Raw genomic sequence first — 18,445 nt, 5'->3', positions numbered from 1 at the left:
CGACAGAGATCATATATACTGTTATGTTGAAAAATATGCAAACTGTGTGTCATGTATGGATATATTAAGATTTCTATATGAACACATGCTTTGAAGGTATTATGGAAGGTTATTCTGCAGAGAGGCTATTTCAAATAAACCAGAAAATATTATGTTCCCCAATTCATTAGGGCTGATCAAAAGAACTGAGGTCTGGATCTGATTTAACCACAATCTCTGTACTGGATCACAAGAAAAAACAAAAGAGAGACAGCAGAAGGCATCTATTTAAGAGCAGCTTTTTGGGGTGTGCGTGCATGAATTGGCTCAAGGGAAGGATCTGACCAGTATCATTTTTTTTCAAAAATCCACCTTGCCAGAGTTGCTATTAAAAGACAGGTGCTTGTTTCTCCTAAATAGTAAAGCTAACAGGAATGGGGAGGGCAGGAGGAGGATTTCAAGTAGGAGGTGGCATGTAGGAGAAAGATTAAATTGCTCCTCCCTTGAGCCAATTTGCCCCTGTGCTGCTTTTACGCTTTAAAGGAGACCCAGTCATGGATCTCCCACATCAAATGTATTTTGGGTCTACAAGTACATTGGTACACCTTAAGCATCACAAATGGAGTATAGCACATGTAGCTGAATGGAGACTGAAGAATCAGAATATGAACTCTCCAATCAATCATTAGCCTGCAACCACACTGAATTTACACATAGCCAATCCAATCCAGCTGGGGGTCATGTGGTTCTGGAAGAAGGATTCAGCACCTGTATCCCAAGGAATGAGGAAATCTGTGTGCACAGGGCTGCTGCAGACACAGTTCCTTTAATAAAACAGGAATTGCACAGCTAGCTGTTTAAGAGGAGGAGTGCAGGGACTCGATTGAGCAACGCCTGCTCCCACATCCACACCAAAGCACTCAGCAGTGTACACTGGCCTTTCTAACTTCTATTTTTAGGATGTTTTCTTTTGTTCCACCTCTATCTGATGCATGCATTTTAAAAAATTGACCGACATTCCAAATCCATTACCCAGGTGAAAAAGAAATAGAGCTACTTCATGTTAGCTACAGTTATTTCCAGGCGCAAAGATTTCAAAGTAAGATGCTATTTTAGCATCCGTGAAACACTTGACATTTTAAAACAAAAAGAAGATTTTGAAAAGGAACACCCACCTGGACTGCATTTCTGGTTGTGCTTTTAACTGAGGATGTGGTGCTTGCTGGGGTTGTTGGCACTGAGACTGGGGTGATGCTGGCACAGATTGTGGTGGTTGCTGCTGCTGCTGCTGCTGTTCTTGTTGGATTTGCTGTTCTTGCAGCCCAAATTGGCACTGGGATGGAGGCCTTACTTGCTGGGGTGATGTGGGAGGTTGCTGGGATGGGTGGGGCTGTGAATATTGTTTAGGGGGCTGCTGTTGCTGCTGCTTATATCGTGACAGACTGAAGAAAAGGCCTAAGATAGCCTTTAAATTTCCATTCCTGATTTCTGCAAGACAAATCACAAGTCATTTATATCAGCATCCAATGCACTTTATACATTCAGTAGAGTTGCTTGTTTAAGCCTTAACACTATTCATAGTACTACTGACAGCTCCCTGAAAACCTAATTGCTGTCACAATTGATTAAAACTGGGCATCATCCGCTGAGCAAATTAGTTATTTCTCCCCTGCAGAAACTAAATGCAGACAGGGAGCTTGGTACTATGGCAGAGAAGATTTAGTGAGCTAGGCATCCATCAGCACTAAAGTGCACAATGGAACCTGCCATGCCTATGGCAGATCCATTCCTTAATCCAGACCAGGATTCCAGAATGCTCTGGGCTAAACATAGTCTACTTCATTCCAGGACTTTCAGAGAATTATGCAAGGAAGAATCGTAGTTTGCATGTAACCATAAGAAAAGAACTCTGAAATAAACCTTTCCGTCTAGCAAGCATAGTCTGAGTCCAGGTTCTTATTTCTAAGACTCCCAGGCCTCTAAGCACAATATGACCTACTGCAGGGGAAGGGGGAGATATATATTTCACTTTCCTTGGCTCCTTCTGAAGACATGTCAATCCCCATGCAAGCACATTTCAGGATCATGGCAAACACTTCTCAATTAAAGAAAAACCAAGAAGAATATACTGTTAGGCTGCATTCACATGGCAGTTTATTCCATTTTCATGATGTTTTGCTAACTTAATTTTCACATTCTATTTGAGCTTTCACATGATGTAAAAGCCACTTCCAGAACAATAGTGGAAATGGAGTGGAGTGGAGAATGCAATGCTAATAACCAATACCAAGGATGAAGGTCTACCAGGCTTGCATGTTGAGCATGCTGCTTTATGGAAGAGAGTCATGGGTAATTTACACCTGCCAGGACTGATGCCTCAATACCTTTCATATGTGCTGCATCATGAAGAATTTGGACATCCCATGGCAGGACAGTCTCACACAAAGATGTGCTCTCCCAAGTCCACATTCCCAGCATGTTTGTACTTGAGTCTCAGAAATGTCCTGGTCATGCCCATAGAATGGAAGATGCAGGATCCCCAAGGCTGTGCTCTACAGGGAGCTGGCTTTAGGCACCAGACCCATTGGCAGGCTAGCTCTGCATTACAAAGATGTCTGCAAACGTGGCATGAAGACTGACAACATTAATCGTGCCGTGTGGGAACCCCTTGCAGATAACCTATCAGTGCCCATGGCAGCTGTGGATATAGCGAATGGCCATGTGAAGTGGCCTTTTCTTGCCACAGGGTCAATCAGGATTCGTAATTTGCATGAGGGAAGACTGCATAATTCACATAGCCACCAAACACTTGGCTGGTGAGAGAGGCAAGATTATCCTATTGGTTTAGCATGCACAGGGCTAGCTAGCTGGTGAGACTCCACAAACCCTCTCGTGTGCTTTCAGTGAGGAAGTTCATGTGGACCCACCCTATGACATTGTGGCCAGAATAACTAGATGAGTGCCAATTAAGTTCTAATACAATTCATGTCCCAGTAACATGCATCTTCTGATAAGCGATACAGGTAACACACCCTAAAAATTAAGCCCAAGCCCAACGAACGGCGTAGCAAAATATTACAGTGGTGCCTCGCAAGACGAACGCCTCGCAAAACGAAAAACTCGCAAGACGAAAAAGTTTTCCGTTTTTGACTCGTTCCGCAAGACGAATTTCCCTATGGGTTTGCTTTGCAAGAAGAAAGCCCATAGGGAAATCTCTGGGGACCTCTTTTAAAATGCTGGCGGTCGGGAGCAAAGACTTTCGCCCACCGCCGGCCTTCAGAAGAGGTCCTGGACCTCTTCTGAAGGCCGGCGGGGGGCAAAAGTCTTTGCTCCCCCCCCGCCTGCCTTCCCAGCATCGGAGACTTCTCCGCTGTCCCGGGCGATCTTAAAATGCTGGCGGGCGGCAGTGAAGCCTTCGCTGCCGACCCCCAGCATTTTAAAAGCCCCTGGGGCAGCGGAGACTTCTCCGCTGTCCCGGGTGATCTTAAAATGCTGGGGGGCGGCAGCGAAGCCTTCGCTGCCGCCCTCCAGCATTTTAAAATCGCCCCGGGACAGCGGAGGCTTCGCTGCCGCCCGCCAGCATTTTAAAATCGCCCCGGGACAGCGGGGGCTTTTAAAATGCTGGCGGTCGGCAGCAAAGCGCTCCTGTCGCCGGAGCTTGCGGGGCGGGAGGTGGGGAGAAGGGCTTTTCTTCCCACCGCCAGCCTTCAGAACAGCCTTCTGAAGGCTGGCGGTGGGAAGAAAAGCCCTTGTCCCCCCCAGCCTTCAGAAGAGGTCGGGGGACAGACTGTCCCCAGACCTGGTCTGAAGGCGGTTTCCATAGGAACGCATTGATTGATTTTCAATGTATTCCTATGGGAAACCGTGCTTCGCAAGATGAAAAACTCGCAAGAAGAAAAAACTTGCGGAACGAATTAATTTCGTCTTGCGAGGCACCACTGTACTGGACTTTGTAGAGTGCTGGTTTAAAAGTAAGCCATAAACTAGGTTTCAAATAATCGCTACAGATGCATTTCCTGTTAAGTTATCTCAGGAGATGGACTGAGGTAATTCACCTGGCACTATGCCACTGGACTTTGCACATAGAGGGCACATCAACCTCTTTGTTTTTTGCCGACTAGTACAGTCTGAATTACTTCCTCTTGCTGCTCCCTTCTGTCCTGTGTGTCTGTTTAAATATATACACATAGGTTTTGTCGGTGTGAGTCTGTAGCCCAGTCATTTCCATTTTGGCCACACAAAAGGGTATTTTTAAAAACTGAAAACAAAATACTGCCAGATGTTCTGGGGTTTTTTAGGGCAGGGAGGGTTTCTTTTTTCAGTCTGGTGTTTGGAAGCTTCCATGCTGTGAGGTTTCTGTTGTCTTGGATGCCTTGATCTCCTTTACTTCAGTTTTTTATATTATTTCTCGTCTTCTTTTCCCCTTGTGACACAAACCACTCAAATCACAATTGGGAACAAAAGAAGCCACACAGAAAGTTAGCTGAAGAGGCTCAGTACTAAGCAAGGAGGAGGAGGAGGAGGAGGAGGAAGAGAAGAAGAAGTAGCAGCAGCATGGAGGAACAGACTTGCATGTGAAAATGTGCTTTCCTGGGAGGACTTTCATATAATTTTATATCAACAACATAATGCTTTTCAATGGAGTCACTCAGCTGCGATTCAACAAATTTTGATGGTGTAAAGGCATGTGTGAACCAGCCCTTAACTGGAAGAAACCCTTTCCTGAAAAACTCGAAAGCTATCATGTCCTTGTACAGGGAAAAACAAAAAAATGACTTGTTGAATTTCTAGGCTCCCCTTGTTTTGGATTTGAAAGTTATATTTTGTATGTACAGTACTTGTCTGCCACTTAGTGCTCTTACTTTAAACATAAACATAATTCAGCCTGAGAGTGGAAGACAGAAAGAAAAAGTATAATTATCCCATTGGCATAAGCAGCTGGGATTCCCTCCATGCTCAGTGTTCTTGTTTAGAGCCAGGAGATTCCATTTGCTGGCAACCGGGATTCTCCTACCCAGGGAATGAGGGAATCTTTCCCATGTCAGCCGAGAGTTGATCTGTTGATCTTCCATTTAAGCATTCTGGCAGCTGACATGTATAAATGTGCTCTCAAAGCAGCAGTGTGAACTCAAGGAAATTGTGGCAGCTTTTGCTGTCAAGGTAAACCTTATTCGCAAGTAAAAATGCATACAAAACTCACACAATCTGTCTTTCACATAAATGACCAAGAATAAAACAGGCTCACCTGTATTTGCAAATCCAACTGCTAATTTTGAGAATAGTGAGGAGGGGTAAGAGAAAGCGTTCAGCGGCAGATTTAACTGCCATTTATTGAAGTGGCTCACTCCTGCTTCCGCTTGCAAACATGCAAGTGAAAGTAAAATAGCAACTCAGAGCTGTGATGAACATACAAATAGCTTCGCCACGCAGCCCAATCAAGGATCACCTTTTGTGTGCACAATGACTCTGATGCAAACAAGAGTTTCCCTATTGACCTCATAGCACCAGGAACAGCTCAACGTGTCTATCCCAAGTGAATATCAGGAGTTGCCCACAGAGCTTGGATAAGAGCCAGACAACATACAGCTTGTTTTTAATTAAGCAGGCATGAAACATACCTAATTCATGATTATGCCATGAAGGAGTTTAAACAATTACAGTCTGAGCATTGGATTATTTTATATCAGCACCTTTAAGACATATGACCTCTATAGAAAAATTAACCACAAAGCACAATTCATTGCCTGAATCTGGTTTGGCCAACTGAGTGCACACAAATCAGTCAAAGTCAAAATTGTGTCACCGTTACAATGATAAACAAGCTAACTTCTATTTATACTGTACACCTAGTATTAGGTGAAACAGATACACTGCTATCTTGAACTCTAATAGACATGAATGCAGGTTACGATATAAAATATTTATTCACACTGACAGTGGTTATTATTATTATTTTGTCATCATCGTAATCTATAAGACTGTCCTGTAGCTCCACTAATCTTGTTGCTATATAAATACTACAAATACGGACTCACCTTCTGCAGACAGTCCCTGTATGTTTATTCCTTTGGCAGCCAAAAAACTCAGGCACGCATCTATATTTTCAATCTTAAAAAGAGAAAAAGAGGGAGAAAGAGAGAGGGAATGAGAGATAAATGAAAATGCATTACTGCACCCTTTGGACTTCATTCTACTATTCATGTGAAATCAACTTGTCAGGCAGAAGTTCGTGTCAAAATCCTCTGCTTAATACTTTACGTTACTATTTATTACAATTATAATCCTCCTTTTCTCCCAAGGAGCTACACCAACATGACACCTTCTGAACAGGCCATAGTGAATTGCTTATGTTTGTCACAATACCTTATGCTCTTATCACTCACATAATAGAAAGACAATGCAGACCTGCCCTTAACTTGTATTAGATACCACAGGGAGAATAAGCCCCATGGGAAGTGGTTTGTGTGACACAGTTCCACATGTGGTTCGGGTGGTTCAGGTAACAAAATCTTTATTTGGGGGAACCTTTTTATGACACAGTTAAGACTGCCTCAACCAAATAAGGATCTCTCTCTCAGACACGCATATGCCTGCCAACTGATTTAGAGCCAGTTTGTTCCCAGCTGTGCCACGCTACCAGCCCAATATACAAATGGGTCCCAAGAGTAACTTTTCCAATGTTTCTTGTCACTGTCTGCTGAAAATAAACACGGGGCACCATATTTGTTTGATGTGAGGAAAGTTTCTCATTTACTCCTAAGTGGGACAGCTGGCAGAAATTTCCAGTCATGGAGGCAGTAGAATTCAAAAATGGAAAATAGAAACCTCAACTGGAATCCAGAGCATGTTTACTCACATCATTCTCTAAATGGTATGAATAGCAGCTGATTACTGAAGGCAACGGCTGTTTCTCATGGTGAGTCTCTTCTTCATTTAAAATAAAGAGAACTACAATATGGGATATGCAGATACAGTGGTACCTCGGGTTACATACGCTTCAGGTTACATACGCTTCAGGTTACACACTCCACTAACCCAGAAATAGTGCTTCAGGTTAAGAACTTTGCTTCAGGATGAGAACAGAAATTGTGCTCTGGTGGTGCGGCAGCGGCAGGAGGCCCCATTAGCTAAAGTGGTGCTTCAGGTTAAGAACAGTTTCAGGTTAAGTACGGACCTCCAGAAGGAATTAAGTACTTAACCCGAGGTACCACTGTATTTCTCTCTGTCCTCTTATTTAAAGGCACACCAGCTCCAAGTTCAATTACCACCAGGTATCTAAACAGAAACTGAAAGTATTGCTTTTGAGACTAAAGAAGAGCTATCCCTCTCTCCTCTCCCCCAGCAAAAAATATCTCTGGGTTTTCTAATTTATATGACCTGGTCAAGACACGCAGAAGAAGGAAATAGTAGAATCCTGAGGTGATAAAGTGAGCTATGCCACTTCAGGCTGAAGAAGGGGAGCACCATTTTTAATGCTCCTGCATGGAAACCAACAACCCTCCAGAGCAAAACCCAAGACCCTATTATTAATGTTTTTAACCTAGCCTGTTCCTATTGTGCTGGATTTCTTTTTGCAGGAGGTTTTTGTTTTCTTAACACAAGAAATGTGATTGCCTAACTGCAGTTGGTATAATCCATTCTACCAGGTGAGAATTCTGCTACCTTATTCTTACCTCATTATGCTGTGTGTGTAAACCAGGCCTATATTATGCAAGAGAAACTTCCGCAACTTCTAACTGCAAGTAAGGGAACCGGTTTTGAAACTAATCCTCCATATAAAAAGCTCATTATGTACAGTAAAATAGCACACACAATAAAAATGTTTACCCTAATATTATAAAACATTTTAGTATATGACCACAATATGGATAGTATCATATAGTTTAATCAGTAGGTGGTACTGGAGTTATATCTGGGTGGAGTGTGAAGTTTCCTGTAAATGTTCTTGTTTAATGCACAAAAGAGTTATTGGCTATGTACACACTTCAGTTTACTCTGCATCCTGTATGCTACCACTGCTGGTTTGGGAAGCAGTGTACACGCAACATTAGCCACAATCCATATCTATCCTGTTTTTTACTTATGAAACACTGCATATTGATGAATTTCCCCCAAAACCAGCTTTGATCCAAATTAAGAAAAGGAATGTCTGAGCGGCATTTTACGCCTGTAATGTGACTCAGTCCTTGCCTTGCTATGTGACAGTCTTCATCCAAATCTTCAATGACAAACACCATACATCTGTAGTCCATCATTTATTCTGCACATTCATACTAAAACACACACTTTCAATTTTACTATACAGGGCTTAATGTTTTACTGTACACACACACAGTGCTTTTTTCTGGGGGGGACACACGGGTACATATACCCCTAAACATTTTGTGGATCTAAGTTTGGCCTCACTGAGGGACAGTATTTCAATATGAATAGGAAAATGAGAGTACCCCTAAACATTTATTTAAGAAAAAAACACTGTGTGTGTGTGTGTGTGTGTGTGTGTGTGTGTGTGTGTGTGTGTGTGAGAGAGAGAGAGAGAGAGAGAGAGAGAGAGAGAGAGAGAGAGAGAGAGAGAGAGCTACAACTAAAACTATATTTGGTCACATATCGTTTAATAGCAAACCTGCCTTGCTGCAAAGTGCACATAATGTAGGCTTAAACAGCAGCCAATAAAGATCTGAGCTGGAAAAAGCATAAGTAGTAAAATCTTTCTAGCTTAGTAAGCATGTCTGGTAAATGTCACTAATCACAGCAGAGAGAAGACTTAAAAAACGGTTTGTGTAGCCTCTTCTTGGCCATCAGTTAGCACATCTAGAGTTAAGATACACTGTTCAATCTATTCTTTCACCTCAGTTACCATTGTCTAAGTCTGACAAATATGAAAAGTGAAGAAACCAGGAAGAGAGTGTGCAGAAGGTTGCATATGTTTCAAGTAATGGGTGTTAAACAAAGTATCCACATGGGAGTCCGGAAATGCAACTAGGCATGCCCTATTTCCTTGCACAGTCACAGCTGATTTCAGGGCATCAAAATTGTTATTAAGACCCAAAATCCACTATGAAGCATGAAGGAACCAGAAAGGTTCGTTCTGTAGTGGCTTCCTGCATCCTGCAACCCTCCATTGTCAGAATCCTATGCAGCTGATATACAAGTCCCATCCTCTAGCTTCCAAGTGCCCAGCATGAAATCTAGTAAGTTGCATACCCTTAACAAATGATGTAGGACACTGTGGACCATCTTGGGTGTGAGTCCTGAAAGACCTGGCTCCCTGCCTTGCAGGCCTTTTCCACCTGGCCTGAGACAGCGGGGACCTTGACTGACTTCAGCTACGAAAACTGAGGCTGTTGAACAGACACTTGGGTTGGGGTATTATTTAAGGAGTTTCTGTTGAGAGGAGGGTTGTTGCTGTTATTGAAAATATTTTTTTGGTATTTTTATTTTTAGATCTTATTATGATTTAGTGCGGAAATTGTTGATTTGGTTGTGTACCTTTTGATGCGTTGTTTTTATTTTTTATGACTATTTTTGTTATATTTGCAAATTATGAGATTTTTTTCATGTTATGCATGATCTGAATTATGGAAAGGTGGCGTGCAAAGAAAAGGTGTGTGTGTGTGTGTGTGTGTGTGTGTGTGTGTGTGTGTGTGAGAGAGAGAGAGAGAGAGAGAGAGAGAGAGAGAGAGAGATCCTAACCCAACAGGACACCATCATGTGCACTTGGTCCTCTGACCCAAAGTTTTTTTTAAAAAAGAACTTTTTGTACTCATTTCAGAAAGCAACTAGAGCTAGTTCACAAACCCTGCCAGTAGCCATTTATTAAAGACTTGATGTCAGATCAGACAGAAAATAAGCCAGCACCCATAGAAGAAAGGGAAGGATTCATCCCTTTTACCCTCTTCAAATATATGATTGGTTCTACCATTGCTGAATACAGTACTGTGCATGTTTCACCAATCCAACAAGAGGAACATGCTTGCAGTTGTAGATATTTGGCAGGAATACAACAAAGAACACCCCGAATATATATCCTGCTGGAGATAAAGGAACCCAGAGAGATGCAGCCTTTGATGAATTGGGGAGATCATACTTTTAAAATGTGTGTGAAAGAGTTTGCCCCATGATACATATGAAAGATCTTAACATTAAAAAAAACAAAACCCTAAACTTTAAACATCATTCAACTTGGCTGGAAGCCAAAATGAAGCACTAAAAATTCAGGTGGGTTATTTACTAAGGCAAGCATCTTGACAGTGCAGATATTTCTATTAAAAACAAAAGTATTGAGGTTAAAAGTTTACTGATGTTAAGTGCAATTTTAAATAAGGCCCACAAGACTCATTGTCCTCCTACATAATTCTATTTTGATGCCCCTTTATTAATACAACTTGAATGCTAGTTCCTGACGGCCACCAGCATGTTTCTTCCAGGAAATCTGTTTTGATTCATAACATTTGAGTGGAGCCCCAAAATATTTTACAAATCACAAAAGGGCAGGACATCACTGAATGTTTGTTCCGTATCTTAGAGACAAGAAAAATACCATCTGTTGTGGCAGTTGTCATGGTATCATTTTCCTAGGAATACTTAACACGACAACTTCATGTAAATTATCCATGCTAGCAGGATAGGACGTGGAGAGAGAGAGAGAGAGCCATACCATTGTCTCAAGCTACATCCAGCATTTCAGGTACAACAGTGAAAATGCAAAGTATATAAAAAGACTTGAAATCATAACAACAGCACTAAAGTGTAGGTGCCTGGAATATTAGTTTTCTTTGGACACCTTTACTTTTTACCAATAAAACCAACAAAAAACATTAAACAGATTGTCCATTAGCAAGTTCTTTACCGATCACTTCTTAAAACATTGTTGATACAGCTTTTTTAAAACCTGAGTGCCACTTTAAGGTACAACAAAGAACACAACTCAGATTTGCTGAAACAAATATGGAGTTTTACACCTGGGTAAAAGCTGGTTTGGCAAGCTCCTTTTGGACTGGATTCTACAGAGAAGGTGCCATTATGGAGTAGGCCAAATTCTCTGCCACAACTTCATGGCAGCGACACTCAGAAAAAAGGCCTCCATAGTGAAAGGAATTCAAGCAGAACTGAAGTTCCTAACAACTTTGCAGGACTGTGAAGCCAAACCTTTCAACCTATGTGTGTTCTATATGGTCCCTATTCCTGATAAGGCTTAGTTTCCAGACCCTTCATCATCTTGGTTGCCCTCCTCTGCACACATTCCAGCTTGTCAATATCCTTCCTAAATTGTGGTGCCCAGAATTGGACACAGTACTCCAGGTGTGGTCTGATCAAGGCAGAATTGAGTGGGACTATTCCTTTCCTTTATCAGGACACTAAACTTCTATTGATGCAGCCTAGAATAACATTAGCTTTCTTTGCTGCTGCACCACACTGTTGATTCATGTTAAGCTTGTCATTCCCCATCTTCTGTTTGTGCAGCTGGTTATTCCTTCCTAAATGTAGAATTTTACATTTGTTCCTATCAAAATTCATTTTGATAGCTTTGGCCCAGTTCTCCAAACTGTACTCATGCAAGATTGTATGTGCATCTAGGCAGCCTTAAAGAGTTGCTTGGCTGTGCAAGAAAGTCTCTGCAGGGATGCAGCTTGCACAGGTGTGGGAACCATTCATGAACTTTTTGGACCAAGGGTTTGCCTTATTTACCCTTCTACAACACTCCACAGGCTGCATGCCAGTTGCAGGTGTGGCCACCTTGTACTCGTGCATGCACACACACACAACACACACACATAGGCAAGCAGATCACCCGAGTGGGGAGGATTACTGCCCCTCCCTGCTCATCAAATTATTGGTCTGATAAATCTGTGACAGGTGTCTTGCATCACTATCAGGGTACTGAACTGGGCAGAGAGTTTAGATCAAAGTGCTGGTTTTGACCTATAAAGCTTTTAACAACTCAATACCGCTATACCTCAAGGACCGCCCTTCCCCATATAAACTGCCCCAGACTCTGCATTCATCATCCGAGGCCCTTCTTCACGTACCTCCTCCATGTGAAGTCTGGAGGATGGCAACACAAGAACGGGCTTTTTCTGCAGTGGCTCCCCATTTGTGGAATGCTCTCCCCAAGGAAGTTTGCCTGGCGCCATCATTATATATATATTTAAGCGCCAGGCGAAAACACTCCTCTTCAACCAGGCCTTTTAACCCACAGCCTTTTAAATGTATCTGTGGGAAGGGGAGGTGTTCTTGTTTTGTTGACTTTAATTATTTACTTGTGTTTTATCTTGTATTTTATTATGTGAACTGCCCTGAGATCTTTTGATGAAGGGTGCTATATAAATTTAATTAAAAATAATAATAATAATAAAATAATAAATCCAACACCCCAGCGCTATGTCTTTGTAAAACAACAACAACACATATTTTCCTCCCACTGTCAAACAGTGGCAGGGGAGGGGTGGCTGCAGGGGGGGGAATGCTTAGTGGGGTTGAATCAGGCCTCCAAACAGAGGACTAGTCACTCCTGCATCAAATGCTTTATTGTACAGTGGTACCTCGGGTTACATACTGTCAGGAAACTGACATCGGAGCAACAGGAGAAGGAGAGGCTCTCCGATTCTGCAGGAGAAGGTACCAGCACAAGGGGGAGACGCAGCTTGATAGAGGGGGAAGGAAATCAGCGTAACACCAAGGATCCAGGAGAGCAAATGGGGGAAGAGGGGAAAGGGCTCCGGGATTCTTCCCTGGATGTCAGTGAAGAGAGCACTGGTCCTCCACTACCCACGCCCTCCCTGCGCAGAAGACTTCCGCGCAATGAGAGGCGGAGACGATTGGGTGTCAAACAGCTTTTATGCTGGCAAAGGTTTAAGAAACGCCCACAGACAGATTCTGCTAGCGACTGAGACAGCGGAGATGGGCTGTGCAGTCAAGACGGTTTACCCAGGCCGTTAAGCTCCCAAACAGGGACAGTTTACGCACGAGTAACTCCAAACCACTACACATACGCTTCAGGTTACATACGCTTCAGGTTACACACTCCACTAACCCAGAAATAGTGCTTCAGGTTAAGAACTTTGCTTCAGGATAAGAACAGAAATTATGCCCCGGCGGCGTGGCGGCAGCAGGAGGCCCCATTAGCTAAAGTGGTGCTTCAGGTTAAGAACAGTTTCAGGTTAAGAACAGACCTCCGGAACGCATTAAGTACTTAACCCGAGGTACCACTATATGTGTAGGCAGTGCTTATGTGATGGAGGCTTTTCTGAGTCTCCTTAGTGACCTCCTGGCTGGCTCAAGCAAGTTTCAAGCAGTGGCTTCTTTGCTCACCCTCTTAGCCATGTCATTGCAGCAGTTTGTAACTTCATGGTAAAGGAGTGTATTTTCGTGTGTTGTATGTTTTTGGAGAAATGCAAATGTGGAAAGCAATCCTATAGTTACACAGCTATGGGCAGGGGTGTGGGGAGTGATGTGTGAATCAGCTCCCAGTTGGGAAGGCCTATACCAGGGGTCAGCAACCTTTTTCAGCCGTGGGCCGCTCTACCGCCCCTCAGAACATGTGGGGGCCGGACTATATATTTTTTTTGGGGGGGGGGGATGAATGAATTCCTATGCCCCACAAATAACCCAGAGATGCATTTTAAATAAAAGCCCACATTCTACTGATTCCCGGACCGTCCGCAGGCCGGATTAAGAAGGCGATTGGCCTTAGGTTTCCTAGCCCTGGCCTATACTTAAACCTTTCATTTCTTAAGTTTTCTGCCCTGGGCCAAGGCTGCACACTATCCAAAACAAACACAACAAAGTCTGTTGATTTGCCAAAATGAGATTCTGTGTTTTCTTTTACTTTTTGAACAAATCTGGCATCCAGTTCTGATTTTCAACAGTCCTGCACCTCCTCCTCATTTTGAGGGCCACTTTATAGTACAGCAAAGAAAAAGAGGTAGAGATGAGCACTGGAACACTCCCTTTCTAAACACATGGGCAGAATCAGCACCAGAGAATTGAAGGGGGGCAGATTGAAAAATGGCACATCCAGAACAATGTTGCTTTGAAGATGAACATCTGTAAACAGTTCAAAATACCTCAAGATAAAGCGCAAGAACATGGTGTCTGGGTGCTATTATATTTCTTCTTAAGACTCTGCAACATTGTTTGAAGAGCTTTGCTATTTATTTGCATGAACTCATATCCTGATTTGACCTGGAGGCTTGTCCATTGACTTCACTTGGTCTACTCTGAGCTCTACTCTACATCACTCCAAATGCCAGCCAAAAAAGAAAGTTCTTATGATCTTTAACATTCATATTGTAATGTGGAATAATCTTTGCAGGTATTTCTGCACAGCACCTGGTGGTTTCCAGTCAGATGGGTGGCATATAAATGATGCTGATGCTGAATAATGTCCACAGTTTTCCTTCTATCCATCATGTCTGTCTAGAGAAGCATAATGGCTGTAATAGCAAAAATGAAATACTTCCTGGCAAATCTGGTATGTGGTAAGAACTGAGATGGTGAACCTGTAGCACTCCAGATATTGTTAGACTATGGGAGGGATTCACCTAATGAATCCTGTTGTGCAAGGTCTTCCACTTGAACATTCCCCCTGTCTTCTCCCCATGCACCCCCTGCAGGTGCATAGTTGGGGGTCAGGAAACCCCAAAACAGCATGCATGGGAAACCCAGCCAGATGGGTGGGGTATAAATAATATATTATTATTATTATTATTATTATTATTATTATTATTATTATTATTATTATTGAAATCCTTCCAACTGACAAGCTGAAAAGCTTGCGCTGATGGAATGCTCAACATAGTGCAACATTGAATTTCATCCTCTGAGTCCCATTATTTCTGAAAATTGGCCAGGTGGCTGCAGCTGAGGCGAGTTGAAGGCCAGCAGCATCTGGAAGACCACAGGTTCCCCAGACCTGGTGTAGTCTCGGTGAGCCAGCAGAATTGCCCTAACCTACATGTTGCCGCAACCCCAGAGTCGTCCACGACTGGACCTAACGGTCAGGGGTACCTTTACCTTTACCTTTACATGTTGCTGTTAGTCCATACAGTGAGGCTTCTGGTCTATACAGTGAAGGAACCTGATATATGCAGGTTGAACTTAGCACCTGCATTCTGACTAGCTTACAACACAAAGCTAAAATTCTATCTCTGCGCACGCCAGAGTAGGCATACAATCATGCCTTCTTCTCCCAGCATATGAATGGCTATCCCCAGATATGCTATTGTGCCCATGTCTAGCTTGCAGGCTTCTCACAGACATCTGGTTGGCCACCGTGAGAACTGGATGCTGGACTAAGTGGTGGGCCATTGGCCTGATCCAACAGGCTCATCTTATACTCTTACATGTTCCAGTGGGTTTGTGCACAGGTCCTTACCCTCTTTATAAAATGTTTTCTTTACTAACCAGTAAAGAGGAAGAAAGCTCAGAAAGGTGGACCAGTTACTGAGATCCATCCCAGCCAGATTTATTCCAGTTCATTTTGTGTTTATACACTCCACCCTGGGGAGAAGAAGCAGTCTTTCTTCACTCCCTTTTGTGGCCACCCTTTTGCTCTCTGCCAGGATCCATTTCCCATATCTGTTTAAAGTAGAGAAACTATTGTCTCACAACAAATATAACTGATCTGTAGAAAACATAACCTGAAAATAGAGACAGTGCGTGTGCTTTTGTAAATGAGAAAAATATTTAATAAAAAGTATCCTTTAAAAAGGTAGAGAAACAATTTAAAAGTATATTTAAAATGAGAATGTCAGCATCTTACATTTTAAAAATGTGAGCTGGATTTATATGCAATACCAGAATCATCACTAGAAATGAATATGAAAAATACCAAACAGGAAATGGAAAAGTCTGGCTGAATGTGCTGAAATCACTGGGCTCAGATCTTTCAGCTGGATACATGCATCCCATGTATGCTTTTCTTCCAATTCCCATCTGTGTCCATTCCACTACAACTTGGAAGAAGTCTCTGTCTCGGTTTTGATTTTTATACTCCCTGCTATGCATTTCTAAGATTTTGTACTAAAACAGCCCCACAGGATTTTGTTGGCCACACAACTGACAAACCTGCTGTGTTAGAAAGACAATGGAAACACACTCAGGCTTATACAAGAAAGTAGGAAAATTTGACTCTTTAACTCATGGGTAGGCAAACTAAGGCCCGGGGGCCGGATCTGGCCCAATCACCTTCTAAATCCAGCCCGCGGACAGTCCGGGAATCAGCATGTTTTTACATGAGTAGAATGTGCCCTTTTATTTAAAATGCATCTCTGGGTTTTTTGCGGGGCATATGAATTCATTCATTTCCCCCCTTCAAAATATAGTCTGGCTTTCCACAAGGTCTGAGGGACAGTGGATGTCCCCCCTGCTGAAAAAGTTTGCTGACCCCTGCTTTAGCCCTTCACAAGCTATAGCACATAGAATTATGGGGTTGAAAGGTAAAAGCAAAGTCTGAAGCTAAAATAGACAGGAACCTATAAACTGCCTTATGCTGTGTTAGACCATGGACCCTCAAGTCCGTAATTGTCTACTCTGAGTTGAAGAAGCTCTTCAAGATCTCAGCACAGGTCTTTTCCCATCACCCACTGCCTGGTCCTTTCAACGGTTTGAGCCCAGGACACAGAGCACACAAAGCTTGTGCCCTGCCACTGAGTTGTGAACCATTTGTGCAACCATGCAAGAGAGCCACACGCCTCCCAAGGGGTTGCAAACACATTTCCCTCCCAGATCACAGGTGTTTTCTGCAACACACACTAGTGTAACACTTGGAGCCAGTTCAGACTATCATAGTTCATATCAACACAGGCCTTCAAACTGTGGTTTAATATCCTGGTTTGTTCTGAAGCTGGTAACCATCGTTTCCTCTTTTGAATGAAAGGGGGAACTATGGTTATTTAGAAGCTTCCTGGTTTTACTGCAGCTCATATTACAAGGGCAGGGGTTACAAGGGCAGGGAAACTGCTTATGCATATCTTGGTTTTGCAAGCTAAGATAGACTTGTCCAAATGCTTGATGTAGCTTGAATACCAAATAAAGTGTGAAGCATTTCAAATTTAGAATGTAGCTCAGAACGTTTGTGACATGCAGAGGAATCCTACACTTGTGTACATTACTGGTCTTCTAAGGAGCATTAGTTTGCATAGGATGGCAGCCTTGGATATATGTAAAATTCTGAACCATTCTAAATTTTTAACAAAACATTCTAGAAAAATATGTAAAATAATCAATGCAGGAAGACCCTTACTGCAAAGTTGAGGAGATCTCTATTTCTCAGCACAGCAACAGAACAGGACAATGCTACTAAATTGTGGCCAAAAGTGTTAAAAGTAAATTGCAAAGTAGTAGTAGAATAAGAAGACTCCTTCCATTCAGAGGATTTAGGAGTTTGGAAATATAGAGAAAGGATATTACTTCTGCCTTCAATAGAATGCCAATTTCAGGTGTGAAAACCTCAGTAGTAGGTACTCTATAAATAGAGGCATATTTAAATAGTCAGAGCAGCCTAGGTGGAAGCAGTTGTATAAAGAGTTCTGCCATAAAATTAAATCCCTGTCAAGGTTCCCCCCTCACATTCTGATGTGGCACGAAGAATTGCAGGCTGCCTCACTGTATATTGTTTAACAGACTATAGAAATAATAGGGTTCTATTAATATAATCCAGAAACCAGAGCACACATTTGGAATTAGAAAAAGGCATTTTGGACTATGCAAGCATAAGCATTGTGGATCCGTCTAAATTACAAAGCGCTGTAGCCTCCACATTTTTACTTGGGAAATGCTGTGTACAGGGATAACACTTTCCTTTCCACACAAACAATGGATGGAATTCAACATAGCACTAAGTGGGATGAAAGCATCCCAAATGCTAGGTGAAGGGTTATAGCATTCCAATACAGTACTCTGATGTCATACACCTTCTGCCAGAGACAGTTATGGCAGTTGGTACAGTTATGGCAGTTATTAACGGTCTTTTTGAGCAGCTGAGAAGTAGGTCTGTTCTGTTGTGCTGCTGTCTGCTTCAGAGTTAATCTGCAACAGTTTTTGTCTTAGATACCACTCTATGTAATATGTATTAGTAACATAAGTAACACCTGCCTGTCTTGTATCTTTAAACCGACAAGTGCAAGTACACTGAGTAAAAGTTATTTGTTATTTGAACTTTAAAAGAGAGTTTCCTGTGTATTTTTTAGGGAGGGAAAAGGGAACTAATTAAAGGGTGAAACTACCCGCTCTCTTCCTTTTGCATAGCTCTGTAAATGGGAACTAGAATCAAATTCCCACAGGGAATACCTATGGGGAACAAGGTCTGCTCGCACAATGGGACTTCCCTCACTGCCCTCCCCAATGCCCTTGTAGCTGTTCCACAAATCTCCAGAGCAGATTTAAGAGGTGCAGAGAGAACAGGAGGAGGGTCTCATTCTGTGAGTGGACCGCATTCCATGAATGCCACAATTTAGTGGAATCC

The 18,445-nt window shown here is 42.6% G+C and overlaps 1 protein-coding gene and 1 long non-coding RNA gene across 10 annotated transcripts in view; one reads left to right on the top strand and one right to left on the bottom strand.

Annotated features, from left to right (window-relative positions):
- Window positions 1-18,445, bottom strand: part of NAV2 (neuron navigator 2) — a 535,542-nt gene that overhangs the window by 155,198 nt on the left and 361,899 nt on the right. For 8 of the 9 annotated variants that reach the window (XM_081213978.1, XM_081213981.1, XM_081213973.1 and 5 more), the window contains exons 4-5: window positions 6,015-6,087; window positions 1,155-1,467 (exon numbers count right to left, since the gene is read on the bottom strand). In XM_081213978.1, the coding sequence (XP_081070104.1) occupies window positions 1,155-1,467; window positions 6,015-6,087 (386 nt within the window). Of the gene's footprint in view, window positions 1-1,154; window positions 1,468-6,014; window positions 6,088-12,008; window positions 12,134-18,445 lie in introns of those variants that run through there. The other variant, XM_081213980.1, reaches the window with a different exon arrangement.
- The window catches only part of LOC308571620, a 47,143-nt gene continuing 38,365 nt past the window's right edge, over window positions 9,668-18,445 (top strand). Inside the window, exon 1 of the long non-coding RNA XR_014001553.1 lies at window positions 9,668-10,666. This is a non-coding gene — a long non-coding RNA (uncharacterized lncRNA). The remainder of the gene's footprint in view (window positions 10,667-18,445) is intronic.

Source organism: Podarcis bocagei (genome assembly GCF_964188305.1).
Source record: "Podarcis bocagei genome assembly, chromosome: 1".
Classification (NCBI taxonomy): Eukaryota; Metazoa; Chordata; class Lepidosauria; order Squamata; family Lacertidae; genus Podarcis; species Podarcis bocagei.
Note: the sequence above shows the minus strand (reverse complement) of the source record. Positions and strands in the feature narration are given on the sequence as shown.